At 46.0% G+C, this 20930-nt stretch overlaps 1 protein-coding gene across 3 annotated transcripts in view; it reads left to right on the forward strand.

The window, feature by feature from the left end:
• Positions 1-20930, forward strand: part of PPFIBP2 (PPFIB scaffold protein 2) — a 132462-nt gene that overhangs the window by 13803 nt on the left and 97729 nt on the right. For all 3 annotated transcript variants that reach the window (XM_039863477.1, XM_039863478.1, XM_039863484.1), the window contains one exon: positions 17960-18056. In XM_039863477.1, the coding sequence (XP_039719411.1) occupies positions 17993-18056 (64 nt within the window). In that variant the 5' untranslated portion in view covers positions 17960-17992. Of the gene's footprint in view, positions 1-17959; positions 18057-20930 lie in introns of those variants that run through there.

Consider the following 20930-nt stretch of genomic DNA (forward strand, 5'->3'; position numbering starts at 1 on the left):
AGCTGCTGACAACATCTAGCCCTGCTGACAGCATCTAGCCCAGGCCTGCAGAGGAAGCCCTCTTCTCCTTTAACTGAGGCGGAAACCAGGCTGTCGTGCCCAGTGCACACAGCCTGTCTTTAAGGAAATTCTTTGGTTTTCTACTCATTTAAACTTGTTTTTAGCAAAAGGAAAATTATTGCTTGATTCAAAATTAAAGTGTTTAACAAATGTCGAAACGAAGATTCAAATTACGGAATACATTTTGATTAATTCAATTAGTATTTGCCTAGAGCCTGCCAAATTCTAGGGCCTGTGCTCCTCCCCAGGCAGCTGGGAGCTTGTAGGAGGTAGCTGGCTGCAGGCTAAGGTTATGCAGGAAGCCCCTGCACACTCTAGATGATAGAGAAAACTTGCCAATTCATGTCTGCTGTTTTTTTTCCCCCCCTTGTTGCTTAGCATTTTAAAATAATAGAATGAGAAATGCCTGGTTTTATCATCTGTTGGGGAAGTTACATTCTCTTCTCCCTTTGGTCCTTTGGGAGTATAATTACATTCATCTATTATGTCTCTTGCTCATGCCAGGCCCAGGCATGACCAAGTTCCCTTTATGGTTGAGCTGCCTTCACCTCTGAATATCGGGCTATAAAGAGAGGGGCCTCAGGTATGGAGGAAGTGAGATGGGAGAGGCTGCTATGGACAACTCTCCACCCTTATTTCAGAAAGCTGATGAAAGTCAGTCTCTCTCTCTCTCTGTCTCTCTCTGTCTCTCATATGCCCCTTCTCCCTTTGCTCTCCACTCAGATACACATACCTTTAACATTTTGTGTCAGCCAACATTTTCCGAGTGTCCATCTATGTCAGGTTCATTGCTGGGCTCTGAGGATAGAAAGGTGAATAGCGCATACTCGTTGCTCTCAAGCGTCTTAATTTAAAGGGGAGACAGACATTGAGGAATTGCATAAATAGAGCGGTAAGTGAGATAATAAAGATGGGTACCAAGTATGGCAGGAGCGAAGTGGAGGCATCCAGCACCTTCAGGCATTGGGAGTAATGGTGTTGGGAAAGGCTTCCTGGGGTTGGTGCATTTGGATAAAGCCTTCGAATGGGTGGTACCTGAAAGTATAAATGGAGAAAGCATCTCAAATGTAGGAAATAAAGACAACATAGGAATCTCTGGAGTTAGGAGTAGGACGTGGCCTAGTATGGCTGCACCTGGTCATGGTGAGAAGTGCAGCTGGGAGGGTGGATCTTATTGGAGAAGTTTGATGGCCAACTTGTAGAATGCAGCTTTGCTCCTGAAACAGTGAGGAACCATGAAAAGTTTGGGAGCAGGCGAGTAATGTCTGAGCTTTATGAAAAATACTGTATCTACTGGGAAAGATGGGTGGAAGAAGAGTCAGCTAAAAATATGAAGCCAAGAGGAGGCAGTTTTGGCATCCAGGTAAGAGATGATGAGGGTTTGAATGATGGTGAGATGAGAATTTGGTTAGATGTTGGGACTTTCCAGGAGTCTGAAAAGAACTTTAGAAAGAACACCGTATGAGACATCAGGAATTTAGGTTCAAATCTCAGTTCTACTGATCTCTAGCAAGATAAGATGGGATCCTGTGCTTCTCTCTGAAAAAGCCTAGCTCCCTAATTAGTGTTTTTTTTTGTTTTTAAATCTTACATATAAAATTATTCAAGCATGCACGAAAGTAAAAGGAATGGTATAGTGCAGCAGTCCCCAACCTTTTTGGCACCAGGGACCAGTGCTCCTATAAGAATCTAATGCCTGATGATCTGAGGTGCAGCTGAGGCGGTGATGCTAGCACTGGGGAGCTGCTGCAAGTACAGATGGAGCTTCACTTGCTCACCTGCTATTCACTACCTGCTGTGCAGCCCGGTTTCTAACAGGCCACGGACCAGTACTGGGGTTTGGGGACTCCTGGTGTAATGAATCGCCTTACCCATCACCCAGCTTGGTAGTGGTTTTTAAGTGAAACTTTTTGTAAGTATTTAAGTTGAGATTGCATTTGAAGCATTTATCTGAATCTGAATCTGTCTTCAGGCTGAGGCAGTGAAATGACTTAATGTCCATTTGTTCCTCCCTCGAGGGGTGTGTGTGTGTGTGTGTGTGTGTACATGCATATGTTCTCTGCTATAAAAAGGTGGATTAGGGTAGTTTTCTTTGGAGGGTGTGTGTTCTTTCTTTGAAGGAACTGAGGACACACATTGCCAGCAGATTCCTGTCAGCAGGGTAAGTTTCTGTGTGCCTTGGGGGTAGGTGGGATGTGAACAGGGCAGAGACTTGATATAAGGACTGAGTAGAAAGGTGGTTTGCAGGGTCGGACATCCTTCTTATCCATTCACTGAAGGGTGTTTGTGGCCGGGGAGCCTGATTCATGCTGAGCAAACTGACAAGGCTTGCCTATAAACCAGACACCAATGTGCTAATTCACTTTGGCAAGATTTGTCCACTGGCCATAACACAAACTTCTATCTTCCCAGATCGCCTTCCTGAAATTACTCTACCTGGGAAAGTGAATTACAGGATCATGTGCAGGTTTCTGGGGAGCCAGGCTCCCAGACAGAGGGTGCTGTGTGGATGGTAGGGCTATTACCCAGGATGCTCTGGGGCCTCCTTGCTAGTGATCAGTACTTGACCCCTAGTGATTGCTTATTGGTCACCAGTGTGCCACACAGAGCAACACTGACCAGTTTTTCTGTGCTCACTGTCACTATATCCTTCACTGAGAGTGATACAGATTGAGGAATGTAGTAATTGGGGAATGTAGTAATTATATGCTTAAATGCCCTCTGTATTTGGCACTGATTGAAAAATAAGACTGGGAGACAGGTAGAGACCAAGATATCTGCTCTAGAGCTAATAATGGTAGTTAGAGAATGTGGTCAGTAGTGTTCCCAGTGCATCTCTTTGCTGAGTTAGCATACTCACCTCCATCAGGGACCTCCTCCTGAGGCAGGCCACTTCCCTCTGGCAAGGAGGCTCTGGAGAGAGAGAAGAATGGGGCTGGGCCACACATGTTCACTTCCTTCTCTCATTCTCACCAATGGGATACTTAGCTGTCCCCAGTCGAGGAGGTCCTGGAAAGAGATAATGTCAGTGTCCTCCCATTGGGTATCCCCGTGGGTACCATGCAACAGATTAAATGAAGCACATGCTGTGGGTCTTGGTAGAAATTCTCTTGGACAGGTGGTGGTGGAGATGTCATAAAGGAAAGAAAATTGTCTAGGCCTTGAAAAAATCTAGGCCTTGATCCACAGAGACTGGAGAAGGGACCTTTAGCTTGAGGGGTAGCATAAAGAAGGCACAGCAAAGTGAGAATGTGCTCCTGTGGCTGGAGTGTCAGGAACACAGAAGAATCTAGTTGGAGGTAGCCAGGCTTGGTAAGGAAGTGCTGCATTGTGGTTCAGAACATAACCTTGGAGTCAGACAGCTTGGGTTCAAATCTCATCTCTACTGCTTCCTGGATGTGTGATTTGACCAAGTCACTTAACTTCTCTAAGCTTCAGTTTTCTTGTCTGTAAAATTTGGATGGTAACAGTTATGAGTATTCAGGTACAAGGTACATATAAACTCTCAGTGCAGAGCAAGTGCTTAATAAATGGCAGCTATGATTATTACCATCATGAGTGCAGGACTAAGAAATGCCTTGGATACCAAATCATGAGTTTGGACTGCTGTGGGTGGCAGTTATTGCTCAGGTGAGAGGAGGCTCTCAAGGCTTAGGTTCTGAATACCCAAGCACAGGCTAGGCAGCTGGAATGGAAAGGGTGAGATGGAAAAGAGTGTCCTTGCAGGGAACCATTCACAGGGACCCGTCCTCAGTTTGCAGATCAGGGAAGGATCAGGGAGAGATCACAGGGGATGCAGGGTGTACAATTCAAGAAGTCTGTAGAAGCTGCCAACTGAGGCCAGGACCATGCTGAGAGTTTCTGAGAATGCTGAATCTCAGGGGCTGCTAGGAAATAGCCAGTAAGCTGATGAGTATTTGGATATTTTGGTCTAGAGCTCACAAAAGCAGTCTAGTTTTATGAGTCATGAACATGGTGATGAAATATGGATTGTCCAGACTATAGAATGAAAAAAGAGACGAAGCACAGAATCTGCCCTGGGGCATGGAGTGGAAGCTGAGATAAGGCATTTAATAAAGAAAGAGGATCTGGAAGACCCCAGGGAGTGCTTTGTCTCAAGTGCCCAAGGAGAGGACTATCTCAAGGGTTTTAGCACTGGTGAGATGCCAAGGAAAGCAGCCTCAGCCAACACTGACTGATCGCTGGTCTCAGGGCTGTACTTGTATTAACTCATTTAACCTTCACACCCACCTTTGGGGTAGGTACTTTTAGTCTTCTCATCTTAAGATAGCTGAGGCACAGAAGGTAAGTGTCTTGTTCTAGGACACATAGCAAGTGATGTCAGAAACAGGGTTCTAACCCAGGCAGGCTGACCCTGCAGCTTGTACTTTAACGACACCCTAGACTGACTCAATAAGAATTAAAGTAACTCAGTAGATGAAAGAGCAGCATCAGTGCCTGTAGATGGAAATCTCATCGCAGAAGGTGTCGGAGATAATGGGAGATGAGTACTTCGGCAACAAAACGGAGGAGAAACATGAAATGGTAGCTAGGGATGTAGGGCCAAAGGAAAAGTTTTAGAATAACTGAGACTTTAGTATTTGCGAATTGAGAGGAAGGTGCGGGAGAGGGGGAGAGATGCAGATTCAGTCTAGAGAGGGAATAATTGAGAGATTGGACCTCAGTGATGAGACACTAGGGAATCAGAGGCAGAGGGGAAGTTTGGGTACAAAGGGAATTGGGGGATTCCATTTCTCTAAGAGGAAAGACGCCCAGTAGTTTGCTGAGGACAGTCTAACAGGAAGAAAACATGAGCTTAGAGGCCTGGATGTAAGAGTGTCTGATAGAGCTATATGCAGTGTTCAGCATCCTGGAGTAGAAAGAAGAAGACACCTGAGCTTGCCTCCCCAGTTAGGGGAAGAGTCAGAGCAAGTTGTGACCAGAGAGGTGGAGTGAGCTGGGGAGGTGACTGGAGAGAGGTAGGCAGAGTTTCAGGTGATGATCACATGTTGACTGCTGACTTTTACTGAGCTGGCGAGGCCTGGAGTGGAGAGGTTCTATCCTCGCTGTCCAGAGTGAGGGAGTAGTGAAAGGGAAAACTGAGTCAGAGAAGTGTGGGAGGGTGTGGCATGGTTCCTGACGTAGGCAGATGGAGGGCACAGGTTGCCATTTGCCTGGCTATACTGAGATAGGGGGAATTCTGAGAGCCTCAGCTTCTCAGAAGGATACTCCCCTCAGGTCCTGGCATTCTTCTACATTATTGCTGGAGAAGAATGGCAGCTTCCAAGTAGCTCCTCTCAGTGGTTTCCATTGCCTGATGAATAAAGGCCAAGTTCTAGGGGTGAGAGGAGGTAAAGAACCCTTAACAAGCTGGTTCCAGCCTCATTTTCTGCCATTCTTTCCCAATTCTCAGGCCATACAGAACTATACACATGCACACACATGCACGTGCACGCACACACACACACACACACGCACATTTTTCATACCTTAGGATATGCTCTTTACTCCTCTTGCAATGCATTTCTGCCTGCTACCCATCTGGAGAAAATCACCTCTGCTCCGTGAAGCCTCTTAGGATTGCCCACACTGCACTGTCGCTTCTTCCTTTTGCTGAGCTCTCCTCTCCCTGGCATGCACATCGTGCTGGGTTGTTACCATGCATGTGTCTTTCTCCCTCGGGAACTCCAGGGCCTCTGTGGTGCCTGGCACCTGCGATCTTCCCTTTGAATGTTTATCATCTTGAACGAATGGATAATGAGGTGAGCCTTATCCATAAAATGATGAACAAATGGTCAATTTTTGAAACTCAGCTTGTCTTTGAAACTTCTATGTGATGTTTTACATGTTACTTGCCCATTGAGCTAGTGACATTGTAGAAATGACATTAACAATTAATTACCATCTGAACTTAATTTGAGATGATAGGAATTTCAGGGAAATGATGTTTTTCTTCTCACAAAGGAATACCATGAAAGCTTTAAAATTAGATCATTAATCTATGAATTTCTGAAGTCTAAATTGGCAAACGCCAAAGTTTGTTGGTTTTAGCTCATGGATCCCAAATAGAGGTCCGATTCTACATGTAACCTTCATGTTTGAATTGACATGATTCAGAGATTATTGGCCCTTGGTAGATAAATAACTTAGTTTTAACTTTCATTTTTTTTTCCCCCATAGCATCTACTAGCACAGGGTTTTACAGATAATAGGGGGCAAATAACATTTGTTAAATGGATAAACCTAAAAAAGAATAGATTGATATTTGTGGATCATGAATTTTTATTTATTTATTTATTTATTTATTTAGACAACCCTTGGTTGACCTCACAGATTGCAAGGCCCTTGTCAGCTTACGATCCCTTATTTTTTATTTTGTGCACCTACGGCACCTGGTCTTCCTAGGTGGTCTCCCATCCAAGTACTAAACAGGCCCGACCCTGCTTAGCTTCTGAGATCAGATAGGATCGGGCATGGCCGTAGATCATGAATTTTTATGACAATCGTTTTCTGTTCTGTGTATCCTTTTTCAAGTAAAATACTCTCTTGTAACAGAGTCGAAGGGGGTTGGCAGCAGGCAGGATCCGCACAAAGGTGAGATACGCCGGGCAGCGGGCAGCAGTAAGTCTCTGGGCCCCAGGTGTTTTGAGCTCTGTTTGGTTTGGACATGGAAACCAGCTTCCCTGTTGCACAGTTCTTCAGTACTTTGGGCAAGTCTGCAGGGCCAGGTAGTGTTGGGGGAGAGCAAGCGGGACTTAGGTGACAGATGTATTTGTCTTAAGCACAGTGTTAAGGGGCAAACTGATGGGGGTGGGGAGCTTTGTGACACTCTGTGCCTGGATATTGTCTGACTTCCTATCTTACTCTTCCCTAAGGCATAGGTTCCTGCATCCTTGCCTCATCCCCAATCCCTCTCCTTGCTGGAATACCTGCATCCCTTGTCTTTTGATATCTGTCCAAATATTCTTTGGCAGGCCTGGGTTAAGGCCCATGGCCTGGGTCACTGAGATTGTTGTGGCCTCTTTACTACAATAAACCCCTGAATTAGGGAAAAGGACCAATTTGGGGGCAGAATGTAAGAACAGAAATGGGAGGCAAGAACAGTCAGCAGATGAAGCAAGTATTTAAAAATATTATGCAAAGACACTGAGGGAAATTAAATCAGCTTTTCAGGGTTCCTTAGGCCCAGGTCAGATGTGCTAGTTTATTTGGGTGTGAGCCATGACACCTGTTTTCTGGCCAGACCCCATCCATGCTCCTCCTTGTGGGCTGGGCTCGCGCTGTCACACACTCATGGCTTTGGGGTGGTGTTTTTCTTAAGAAGTTTGCCATTTCAAGTAGGAGGCAGTATGTCTCTCCTGCTTCTGAGTCTAGGGGACAGCTAAGCTGGGTGGAAGTCTGGCCACTTGGTGCCTGGAAGTGACCTGTCAGTGCTTGGTGCTATTCCTGGCATTCTTCAGAGAGGGGGCTTCTTCAGAGAGGGGGATTCAGCTCCATGACCAAGTCCCCTGCTGTTATTACATGGAAAAGCTGTTTGGGATCTTGCTGTGGTTTGGCGTTTCGGGTAAGTGCTTAAGTGGAAGCGTCTGGGTTTGGATGTGCCAGAGGAGGCTGGTGGAAGAGCAGTGACATGTGACAGGAGCTGGGCTGGGTTTTAAATGGAAGGGCCAGGAAACAAAAGGCCTCCTTCCAGTGGGTTCAGTAGAGCTGGGCTCCTACACAAATGTTCTTAGGGATCTTTTGGACCTTGCCCAACAGGGAGTGGCTGGGAATGCTCAGTGCATACGACTCACTAACCTGGTACAGTGGAAGAAAGATGCTAAGCCAGAAATATTGCATTTGTCCCCTGCCGCCACCTGGCCCTGCCAGCCTGCACCTAGGCTAAGGGCCTTTCGTTAATTCTGACGGATTTTGGCTCCCACTCGTCTCAGCTTAACTGGGTGACAATTCAGAACACCCCGATCTAGGATGTTTAGGTAGGAATGAGAGGCCTTGTGTGTGAAGGAAAAACATTTTTGAAGCTGAAAGCTTTAAATGAACATTCGTTATTAGGAGTCACTGATAACGTGATTAGATGGGGACAAGTTAAGCGGGCTTGTTCACCTCCATTGGCTTTCTTTTCTCCTATGTAGTCAGTTTTTCTTAGGTTACTTAGCTTCTATTCACTAACAAAAGAAATTAAGACTCCACCTCTTCACTTTTATTAGGCTCGGATATTCACTAAAGGGATTCAGCAATTCTGATAGCAGCTTTCTCAGCATCCTGGTCCCTCAGCCCTGCTGACTCCCCTTTGTCGTGACTAGATGCCTCTTTCTATCTGGCTCCTCTATCCCTGTGGAAAGTTAATGTCTATGGCCTTGTCTTTTGGTCCTGATACAAAGTAGGTGCCTGTGGGCCCTGCCATTGCTCTGTGTCCAGGTGTGCTTCTCTTCTGCACCATCAGGTTCTTCTCTGTGAGGACAAAAACCTCAGGACTGGACAGGACCTCAGTTAGGCCTCATGGCTCCAGGTACAGCCTGTGGTCCTGGGCAGACCAGGTCTGCCACCCTGGGAGCCTCTCAGCTTCCAGTTTATATCAGTGAACTCTTTATTCCTTCTATTTTCTCAGTTTTTGAATGTCTTTCCTGTACCTGCCTTGCCGTGTTTTGGAAGCAGAGAACTTGTTTCACAGATCCACAGATGGAGAGGAATTTCATTACCCTAGTTAGCCTCCAGCTGCCTCAGGCAGATGTGTGGTTCCATTCATCCATACGTAACCTGCTCTGCACCAGGTCTTGGGCTGAGCTCTGGGCTCAGAGACATGGTCCTGCCCACAGGGAGCTTACCGCTCAGACAAAGGAGTCACACATATAAGTGGTCATTGCTCTAGAGAGTTCTGGGTGATGTGAGGGAAGTCCGTTGTGGGAGTGGAGAGGGGAACTGAGTCGAGAACAGTCACTTCCATGTGGGGGATGGGAGAGGATCCCTGGAATCATGATGCTGGAATTGGGTCTTGAAAGAGGAGTAGGAATTGAGCAGGCCGTGGGGTAAATCATTGCATAGCGAGGAAGCCTCAGAGTAAAGGCAGGTGGCTTTAGCTGCCTTTAGCAGTTTGGCTGGTGTGTCTGATGGTTGGTTCTCAGGAGTGGGGCGGGGCAGGTATGGCTTAAAGAATTATCACCGCTGTGGTTGCGAACTCCCACCCAGTCATGTGCAAAGGACTTCTACATACACTATCTCATTGAATCGCCACAGTCGCACAGTGCGTATATTTTTACCCACATTTTATAAATAGGAAAAATGAAGCTCAGTGATGTTGAGGAACTTGTCCAAGGGCATAGCCATTGATGGGAAGAACATGCATCCAAATGCAGGTCTAACTGTAGACCACATGGTCCTGAGTATCTCATGGGTCCTTAACTTCCTTTCTGGGTGATAGGAAGCTGGTGAAGAGTTGTGCAAGTGCTGGGATGCCTTGATGAGATTTGTGAAATAGACCTGTCCTACTGGTTGGAGTGTGGAAGGTGAGGGATGTATGTGGGGTGAGGCTGCAGGCAGGAAAACTGATCAGGAAGCCATTGCAGTCATTCTAATGGGAGATGATGTGGCCTGAAGCAAGGCAGGTGAAGGTGAGGTGGGCGAGGAAGGAGGCTTTATCAGATATGGTGACTAGCTGGCTATGGGTGAGAGAAGGGAAGGCCAGAGATGACTCCCAGGTTTCTGGCTTGGCAACTGCGGTGACATCATTGAGGTATGGGGAGCATCATCTGTTGGGGAAGACCAACTGGCTGGGTCCACTGAGCCTGAGGACATGGAGAGGGACATCAGACCACCTGCTGCCACTTCCTCCTCCCAGCCTTCACTGTCTTCCAGGCTTTTCTTTCCCACTGATAATGAATAGTTTTATCTTACCAGTAAATTTGTAAACGTTTCCTTAGGGTCTACAGAATGGGAGATGCCCCCAGGGGCCAGGCACACGGAAGGAAGGCTTGTAGGTGAAATGGCTGTGCACAGCTGCTTTCTTGTGAGATTAAAGACATGGGGAGATCACATTTAGATGGGCAAGATCAAAAATGGTTTCCTGGGAAAACTGGCTTGAAGAGAAGATGGAGATTTAGCTGGCAAAGCTGCTGGCATGTTTATAAAGCAGGAAAGCAACTGGTACAGTCAATTAACTAACAATTAGAATCTGTCCACAAATAAGACCTTTGGTTGGGATGGGGCAGAGGTTTGCCAGGGGCTATGACAGAAGTTAGTTACAACTGAGTAGTTTGAGTCTATATAGTGAAAGGTATGAATTATATTCTAGAGACTTTCTAAGCAGAAGAGTATGTGGTTGGGAGCTATGTTTGCATTTCATCAGCAGTTCTGATCAGTTTGGTCAGTTTCAGATTCACCTGAGGGGCTGGGTCAGAATACAAAGATTAAGCCTTCTGCTACTTAAATGATGTTGGACCTCTGCTTGATTTGCTTTCCAAGTGATTCTGATAAACAGCAAAGTCTGAGGACAACTGAGTTAGATTAAATAGAGAGGCTGCTTAGAGGCAGGGCAGCCAGTTAGGAGGCCATTGCAGTCAGCTAGGATGAGGTAATGCAGGCACAGGTGAGGCTGTGGGGGCAGATGAAATCATCAGTGGGAGTTTGGAGAGAGAATGGTCTCTGGTCTGATTCAGCAGCCATCTGGCTCCCCTGATTGCATCCTTCATCCTGAACCCCTCATTGAGTTTCTAGGGCTCCACTTTCTCAGTTCTCTTGGCTGCTCCTCTCAGCCTCCTTTGTTGGTTCTTCTCCCTGAAGGCTGCACGTTGGAGTGGAGTGTCCCAAAAAGTCTGAGGCCTCTTCCTTTTATTCTTATTATTATTATCATTATTATTCTTTTGTCTACACTAAAGTTACTTTGTGCAGTTGTTTTAAATACCATCTTTATGCAGATGGCTCCCAAATTGTTAACCTGCAGCCCAGACCTCTCTCTGAACATCAGACTTGGATTTCTAAATGCCTACTTCCTAAGCGTTCTTAGGTATCCAAACAATATTTCCAAAACAATCTCCTGATTTCACTCACCTCCACCCCCCAAAAGCTCAGGGCAAAATTCTTGTCATCATGTCTGACTCCTCTCAGGCCCACATCCAATCTGTCAGCACAGCTTACCGGCTTTGCCCTCGACATATATCAAGGGTTAGAACACTTACCACTGTCATGCTGGTCCAAGCAACCTTCATCTCTTGCCTGGTTTTCCTGTGTTCACTGCATCACCCCCAACCCCTGCACCATGTTCCAAGCAGCAGCTGAAGCGTTCCTTTTATTTTTACTTATTTATTTTTTTATAATGTAAAATTGGCATACAACATTATACATATTTCAAGTGTACATTATAATTCAATATTTGTATATACTCCATAGTGATCAACACTGTAAGTATAGTTCCCATTCATCGCTTTCTAATTGATCCCCTTTACCCATTTTGCCCTCCCTCCAACCCCCTTCCCCTCTGGTAACCTACAGTCTGTTCTCTGTATCTATGAGTTTATTTTGTTCGTTTGTTTCAGATTCCACATATTAGTGAAATCATATGGTATTTGTCTTTCTCTGACTTATTTCACTTAGAATAACACCCTCAAGTCCCATTCATATTGTTGCAAATGGCAAGATTTCCTTTTTATGGCTGAATAGTATTCCATTTTGTATACACACACACCATATCTTTATTCATTCGTCCATCAATGGGACTTAGGTTGTTTCTATCCAAAGTGTTTCTTGTAAAAGCTAAGTTAAATCATTCTGTGCTCAAAACCGTCCACTGGGTTCCTGTCTCAGAGACAAAGTGGAAGAGTGGGAGAAGGAATGGTGTGCAACCTCAGGCAAATTGCCTAATCTGTTTGCTCATCTTTAAAAGGGAGAGAAAAAGTCCTAAGTGGTGTATGGAGATTAATAGTATATGAAATAATGTTATATAAACTCTTAGCAAGTAACTAACAGATATCTGCCTCAGAAAGGAGCACATACTAATTGAATCTGTACTCTGTGCCAGGCACATATTTTTAAATCTTTTTTATTTTTATCATCACTATATCTACACAATTTAAGTCAAATAATTGTATGTGATTTGTTAAAACAGCCATTTCCTCGCCTACCCACCCCCTATTGTTCTTCCTAAGATGTAGCCACTTAAAATTCTTTTAGTATTTTTTTTATCCATATCGCTAAAAAAATGCTTGGTCTCCTACTTTCTCTTTTTGTCCTTATCTAGTGACTTCTGAGTTCCTACTCTAGAAGACGAGTCAGCTCTCTCTCCGATTCCACCCCCACACTGCTCACAAGCGCTTTCCCACCCCTCCATCGTGCCAGCCCGGTCTCGGTCCCGTCCAACACGGACCGGCTGCCCTTTCGTGCTTGCTGCAGAGCTGTCGTCTTGTCTTCTGTCACGTTCTCCATGTCCTTGTGGGTTTATGTCTTTCAAAATAAATTCCTCTGCTGTCGTTTCAGTGGGTAGCTAAATTAGATGTTTGGCTTCAATCTGCTGTATTTACCTGAGGTCTCTCTTGTTTACTTTCCCTCACGACAATGAGATTGGTTTATACTACTTTTATAGATGGGACAATGGAGGCTCAGAGAGGTTAAAATAACTTGTCTAAAGACCTACAGCCATTAGCAGCAGAACCCAGGTTTTAACTCAAGACTGTCTGGCTATAAAACCTATGCTCTTTCTTCTTTGTCCTTTAGAATGGAAGTTGTTCTGTTGATATGGGTTGTGGCTGAGAATTTAGGCCCTGCCATCAATTTCCTTTGTGTGTCTTCCTCTGTAGTCGGTCTTGTCTTCTACTCCTTCGCCTCCTCTTTCCCCTTCCCCTTGCCCTTTCCCTCCTCCTCCTCCTCCTCCTCTCCTCCTCCTCCTCCTCCTCCTTTTTTAATACTGTAAATGGCTTCTTGCTCTACTATGCCAAAGAGATAAGTTTCCTGTATCCTTTAAGAGGTCGTTTCCCAAGTTTATGGGTATATAGCAAGAAGTATTTATTTCTTAAAATAACCATTTAAGAGCAGCTGTGGTTTATTGGTAACCTGCAAATTATAAGGAGAAGTCTTTGCTTTCTTGTGATATGGTGACTGTACCTCCTATTGGCCACTTAAGGAGAGGCCTGAGATGTTTGGTGGTGAGTTCTTGGCTGAGAGTTCCTTCCCCAGGCCTTGCCTTCTACTCGGGGACACTGGCCCTCATCTGACCGAAGCTGCTGAGGAGTCAGCACTGGCACAGGAGACCTTGGGCGAGTCTAGATCTGTTCCTGATTCCTTCCTCCATCCGGAGTGGTGCAAACCTGCCCCAAATACTCACAACTCTAACTACTTTACTGAGAGAAAGGTAGTTTATAAAATGGAGTGGAAGTATGGGTGGGATATGATATGTTCAGGTTTACTTGCGCAGGCTTATCTTAATCAGTGGTTCCTACCTACTTCTAATTTTCCTTTGCTGAGCTCGAAAGTAGTTAATAAAGTATCTAAATCACTGCTTGGCTCAGAATGCACCAGATGATGGACAGCTAATTGTGGCTCACTTTCTAAATTTCAGAACACATACAGATCCAGCCTTTAATCTCACAAGAAAGCAGCTGTGCACAGCCATTTCAGAACACATATAGTTCAAGTAGCCATGAACATCTATCACCAGACACTGTCATTCTAAAACATGGCTGTTCCTTCCTCATTGGTTGGTCTTACAGCTATGGGGGTCATTTTCTCCCTGGCTGGCAACAAAGAGAAGGGATAAAGTCTGTACTGGGAGGAGCCCCAGCCTCAGACATCATCACAGATAGGAAGATGACAGCATCTAGAGAGGCGTTTGGGTGAAGGGAAGGATGAATGGACCACACTTTCTTAAACAACATTCCCTGCCTTATCTTTACAGCAAAGAATAAGCCAGTTTCTTGGTATAAGAAGCCCGTCTGCTCATCAGGGTCAAATTCAGGGCTCTGGTAATAGTCCAAGTGTTCAGAGAATGAAAATGCTTTCAGCCAGTGCAACAACTATTACTGTACTGAGCATGTTAAGAACAATGCTCTCCTCTGCCTGCTCCTCTCCTTCTTGGCCTGGTGGGGCGCCCCTCCTTAGAGTCCGCAGAGCACAATATCTCTCCCTCTGTCGTCCACTCTGTGTCAGGCCTGGGTGGTTGCTATAGCTCCCCTCTCACTGGTAGGGAACATGATTTCAGTTCCACTCCCACCCCCTACTTGGAGATGGCCCTAGTTTCGCTCGTCCCTTTGCAGTGTACCCTGGCGTGGCTCTCTTTCCCAGTCCCTGTGGGTTATTGTCTCTTCCAGATGCACTCTCTGGCCTCTTCACCTCGCTTCTCTCCAGGAGGCCTCCTGCCACATTGATTCTGGAGCTTCCTGCATTTAAGCCCCACATCCCTGATGAACCCAGGCTCCCAAGAGAGGTACTGCGTCCTGTGGGGGTGAACAGACACGAAAGACACCAGACACACTGAATGACACAGGTGACATGTTTGCCTCTGAGATCCCAGGTTCCTGGAAGGCAGGGATTGTGCCGTCATGCTTTACTGACAGGGAGCTCTAATCTCGACAATGGCGAGGGCAGAAAATGGCCATAGCTGCCAGAATAAGGATGGTTGGTAACCTTGTGCCTTCCCTGTGCCAATATGAGTGCCTGTGTTCATAGATGGGAGCCAGAGACATCACTCCCATCGCACATTTTTCCCTTCAAAGGCCTCCTCTTGTACCCCACTAGCACCTCACAGCCGCCCCATGACAGAGGCTGGCAGGGCCTGTTCTCACTCAGTTGTCCTGCCATCACCTCAGACCCAGCAGGTCTAAAGCAGCTCTTCAGCTTCCCAAAGCATGTTCCCCACTCTTGAGTGCTCCCAATCTTACCGGCCCCAGGCTCCTGGGTTGTAAATATGATACACCACTGACTCATGTTTTGCTTCACACCAGCTCCCACGGGTCCACCCAGCTTGCTCTTTGCCAGGTACAAAGTCATCATGGGGCAGAGGGCCCACAGGTTGTCTTTTATGCCCCTTGTGTAGCAAGGGGACATCGCCCGGGTTCTCTGGGCTTGGCACCTTCTAACTGCCCCCCAATTTTCACCCTGGTAGTAAGGCCCTAAATGGGGCCAGTCTACTGAAATATGAGATTTTTCTTAAAATCTCTGTCGTGTTTACATCTGAGGTCACTTGATTTGTTGAGCACTGGTATCAAGATCCTTGAAGTAGTGGGTGTGACTCCCAGGCTCCTCTCTTTAATTGCCCTTGTCATTCTTATGTGAGTGTCTTGGAAGGTTTTGACTCATTTGGAGCAACTAGATGCTCCTGTATAATCTTGTCAACCATATTGACATTTGCCAACTACATCCTGCCCTTACATGCTTCTCTGGGAATAGCATTCTCCCCCTTCTGAGACAGCTCCTACTCATCCTTCAAGACCCAGAGAAACTGCATTCCTCCCTCCTTCAGCATGCCTCACACTGCATCATAATTATCTCTTCCTACTTCTGTCTTCTCCAGTAGACCATGTGGCCCATGGGGACAGGGACTAAGTCTGGTTTATCAATATCCCCCCAAGACCCAGCACAGCAGAGTTCCATGAATGTCGGCTACATGGATCCAATCCATTTATTCACAAGTGTTTACTCAAACTTCCTTATACCAGGAACTCTGCTAGACACTGCACACATGGGGTACACAAAGCAGATAGGGTCCCCCTGCCTTCGTGTGGAGGGTTTGCAAGGCCAGTTAGCAAGGCAATACATATATGGACAAGATACTTTGTTATTGCTATGCTTTGAAGGGGCTGTTTAGATGGAGGCCTCAAGGAAGGTCTCTCAAGATACTTTGCAAATGAGACCTGAAGGATGAGACTAAATCAGCAATCCAGAGAGCTGAGAAAGTGAGCTCAGTGTAGAGAGGACAGTAGGTATAAACTTTCAGAGGAGGAAAGGCCTTGGAGTGTTGTGGGCAGACGGGAGACCACTGCTGCCGAAGCACGAGGAGTGATAGGGAGGTCTGTGCGAGACTGGCCCATGCGGGACTGGCCCAGCCAGATCACGCCGCGTCTCATTTCATAGGAGTTTGGATTTTTTTCCTGGATGCAGTGGGAAGTCCTCAGAGGAAAAGATTTCAAACTTTTGCTATTGCGGGTGGCTGAACAGGTGTGAATGTAGTGAATATTGCCCTGCTTCTGCTGTGTCCCTTTTCCTGCTGCCTTGACTTTCATCCTCACCCAAACTAGCTTCTGTTCAGACCATGAGGTTTGCACACTGTTTGCTCTGTAACCATCTGGGCTGCTTTTCTCACGTGAACCAGCTCTGTTCCTTGTAGCTGGGAGGCTCAGCTTCCTCTGGAAGCTCCACCTCCTCTGCAAGCTCCCATCCTCATTCCCCGGAGCAGATCCTACAGTTCCTGTTTCAGAACCTTCCTTGTCCTTTGCACCTATGAATGACTGTCTACCCCATCCCCCACATGCATGATTGCTTATCTTTCCTTGCCATGCCTACTTCCTCCAAAGGAACCAACCTTTTAGGGTTATTTGGATTCTTCCTCCCGAAGTTTAAAGTCTATTATTCTCTGACCTATCCTGGCACAAATACATTCTGAGGTTATCTCCTCACTTTAAAAAAAGCTAACACATATTGAGCTCATAGTGGGTGCAAAGGAATGTACTAAGCATTTTCTATGAAATAGTAATTCCTCATTTAATTGTGACAATGAGTCTGTGAGTTAGTCGCCATTATTATTCCCATTTTATAGATAAGGATACTGAGGGTCAGAGATCATACAGTAAATGGCAAAATTGGATTTGAACCCTGGCTATTTAACTGCTCCTGCCTGGTATAGTCCAGTGTGGTTCTATATGGTCCTAACATTCTTTTCCATGCCATCTCCAAAGCCACTTTTCTGTGGCTGCTCACTTTCTTCTCTTCATTCCAAAGATCTAGCATCACAGGGAAAATGAGCAGAGACCCTCAGCCTTCTGTTTCCTTACCTGAGCCATTCTTGGGTACAGGAGCTGTACCTCTGTTCTCCACAGTGCTTGTGCACACACGTAGGTTTTGCTGAATGAGCAAACAACTCCTGCCTCTAGTTTATAGGCATGCGCTAAATCTCTTCTTAGGATTACAAATACTGCCACCCAGGGAAGGAGTGGGAAGCAAGAACAATGAGAAGAGGCTGCAGGAAGACAGTTCAGCTGAAAGAATTTTCTTAGAGGCAGAGTAGTCTGGAGATGGAACTGATTGTCATCTCTCTCATTATGGAGGAGATTCAGCACTGGGGTGGGATGGGGGCTAGACCATGTATCCTTGAAGTTCTCCAGCCCCGAGAAGATGAGATTCTGCACCTCAGATGCTGCTGGGTAGAGTAGAACTAAAATTGTAAGAGACAGTGCTCCTGGTTCCTGGGACAGTACTCTCCCCAGGACAGTGAGCCTGCTGCAGCCTTCCTAGGTGGGGCACATTGGGTCATTCATAAAGCGAAGGTGGCAGTTAAGTCCTCTCAGCCTGGATCACAATTGCCCAAGGAAAGCATTGCAGGTGTCGGACAAATGCAGATAAAAGACAGCTAAACGCTTGCTGTGACCCACATGTAGGGGAGCCTTCTCCTCCCCAGTGGTGGTTGGAGCTTCTGGAGCCTGGAACTGTAATGATGGTGAACAGTGGCAATTGTTGTTTTGCTGCTACAGGTGACTCTGGTAGCTTTTCATTACAGAAGTGAATAGGATTATGTGCTAAAGATTCATGGGAAAAGAGCTGTCATGCCAGGAGGGAGAGGCCATAGAGATGGCAGAAACCACAGATCTGCTACGAGGATTCTCATGAGAGGGTGCTGTACAATGACAGGATAAGAGGGCTTTGCGGTCCTGTGAGCATAATGTGAAACTGTAATTTTTCTTTTGTTCTGTATTTGAATTTTCAGTAAGAGAAGGAGGAGACTAAGCAGGAAGGAGTCATGGCCTCTGATGCCAGTCACGCACTGGAAGCTGCCCTGGAGCAGATGGACGGGATCATAGCAGGTACGGGCAGGGAACCTAACGTCTGGTGGCTCGTCCCCCACACCTGAGAAACTGTTTTCTCTCACTTTTCTTTTTGGCACAGAGAGAAGCCCCTCGTTAGATTTATTTTATTTTATCGTGTATGCCATCTCTTTTCTAAGAGTATAAACTTCTGGAACACTGATATCTGGTGTGAGTTTCAGTCTCTGTTGAGACAGGGTGGATGTACCATATGTTAGGACACATCTATTTCACAGTTTGGATCCTGGCTGCAAGGCGATTTGGGTGCAATGAGATTGACTTTATTATAAATTCTTCAGAGCACATTATGGCTTATTACAGTCGAGCTGAAACTCGAAGTCTAGCAGACTTTGCCACCTAAATGCAGGTGTCAACTCACTTCCCTAGCTGGTCTCCAGTGTGTTTGGGGGTCAGGAGGCAGTTTTGTATTCTTTTACCTCATCATCTAAAGAATTTCTTTATGCCATATTGTTTTCTTATGCATCAACTGTTTGGCTTCATGTTTGCATTAGCCAGTTATTCTCTAGAAGAGATCCAGCAAAACTGGTTAGGAAGAGCATGCCAATTGGCTGTTCGGGCTGCTTAACTCCTTGACTGTGGCAACCGAGCCTATATTGGTTAGAACAAACCTGTCATGGAAAATCTTTCCCAAAGGGTCCAGGTTTTCTTTCTAGCCTTACCTGATACAGGTCAGTGGCTCTGTTTGCTGATTGGGTGTGCTACTTTGGGGCTTTGCGCCTTGTTGTGTGGAGCTATGGTTGGAGAAGTTTTGGGCTGAATGTGGCAAGAGCCCAGGACGTGCACGGGTACCTGACACTGCCTCCTTTCAGGCGTTTGCTTTTCCTGCCACCCTGCAGAGATACATCTGACTCACAGGGTTCTGGCTGTTTGCGCCTGGTGTGGGAGCAGTTCTCTGTGTGTGGGAGCTTCTTCATGGTACTGGTGGCACTGTAACATGTTCTAGCTGTCTTCTGTCAGGCATTTAATTTCTCAGGGAACAGAAGGGCCCTTGAGAGGCTGTGACTAATGTCCCACTTTCCAGAGGCTCCATAAATTGGGATGTCCTATTCTAGGTTAGGGCCTCTAAAATTCTATTGAGGGGAAACAGTCAAGAGCATGGATTTCCTAGCAATCCTTTCGGAAAATCTTATCTAGAAGCTGCCAGGGGCTTGTGTGCATTGAGATCAGAGCCACAAGGTCAGACCCTCAGACTGGCTCAGGTCATCACTGCTGAGCCCTCAGCCAAGGAGCTAGGAAGAGACTCAGAAAGCTTCTGGCAGAGAGCGCAGAGCTCTTGGATGGCTGTGAGGGATGAATAAGACACCTCCTAAAGAAGGCAGCCTTGTGTGGGGTCAGTTCCTCTTTCTTCCTCCTAATTTCTCCACACAGGCATTCCTAAAATGACAAAGCCTCTGGCAGAATCCCCTATCTCTGAGAGAATTATGTGGCTGGATCCTCAGGGCCTTGCCTTGGTGCAGGATCTGTAGGCAAGTCTCTGGGATGGGTGTGGAGGGAGTGGTCCTGCCTGTGGTATGGAACCTGGGAGAACCATCCTTCTGCTCTTCCAGAACAATGAGCTCCTTCCTCCTTCCACTTCCTTAGTCCTCCACCCTGGCCAGTTCTTTCTGGAAGGGCTTCCTGGGCCACTCTGTCAGGAGCAGGTTTGAGAGTTTGATAGAGAGGCAGTCTAAGACATTCCAAGGCATTCTTTGTAGATTACTCAGGGGGAGCATTTGTAGCCAGACTGCTTATTCAAATTCCAACTCTACAAATCCTGCAAGTTACTTGTATGATCTGTGCCTCAGTTTCCTCATATTTAAAATGGGAATAAGAATAGTATCCGCCTTAGAGGGTTGCTGTGCTTATACATGTAAGGTGCTTAGAACAGTGCCTGGCATGTAGTAAGCTCTATAAAATGTTAGATCTTGAGAAATTAATGAAGGACAAAATATCCTTATGTGAAGTCTTCTCTAGGGACACAGTAGAGTTCTCATTTATTCAGGCCCTTATTTGACTCTCTGAAGTTTTGAGGTTTTCACTGGATAAGGCCTGTGCTTGCCTCATTAGACTCAGCCAGCATTTATAAGTTAATACATCGTATTCTGAGGATATCTGTTCTGTTCTTGCCCTCTTATAGACCATCTTCCACAGAGCAGTCCTTAAAATGTACATCAAATTACATCACTCTTCTCCCAAAAACTCTTCAATGGCTTCCCATCTCAGGATAAAATCTGAATCTCTCGTCATAGCCAGCACTGTCCTGCGTGATTTGGCCTTAGGCTCCCTTTATGGCTGTATCTCCTGTCCACTTTCCCTCTGTCTCATCTCACTTTGGTCATGTGCTCCGGATGTCCCGGGGCCTTTGTGTCTGCTGTCCCTTCTGCTGGAATGCTATCCTCCAGGTACACTAAGGTCGGGTCTCTGGTGAAATGTCACCACATCAGAGAGATTTCCCCTGACCCTGTCTAATATAGCAACCCCCCACATCACACTCTGTCCTCATACTGTTTATATTTCTTTATAGCACTTATCACCACCTGACCTAATTCATTTATTTTTGTCTCTACGTATTGTCTGCCTCCTGTACCAGAATATAAGTTCCATGAGGACAGAGGCTTTGCTGCTCCATCTCCAGTGCCTCGCTTGGTCTGCAGTACCTAATAGGTGTTTCATAAACATTTGTCACATGTATATTTTATTTACTTTTGTGAACAGGCTCTCTTTTTCATTGGTTAGGAGGCAGTTGGTAGTTTCTGTTCATATCCTCAATTTGGCTGCATACTGAACTTTGTTATTTTCTCTACTAGTGCCTTTGTTTGGCTGATTCTTTTGAAATAACTCACGAATCGTTTTGAAGACTCAGTGGTTGGCATG

This window comes from Pteropus medius, unplaced genomic scaffold (assembly GCF_902729225.1).
Source record: "Pteropus medius unplaced genomic scaffold, Ma_sr-lr_union100, whole genome shotgun sequence".
NCBI lineage: Eukaryota > Metazoa > Chordata > Mammalia > Chiroptera > Pteropodidae > Pteropus > Pteropus medius.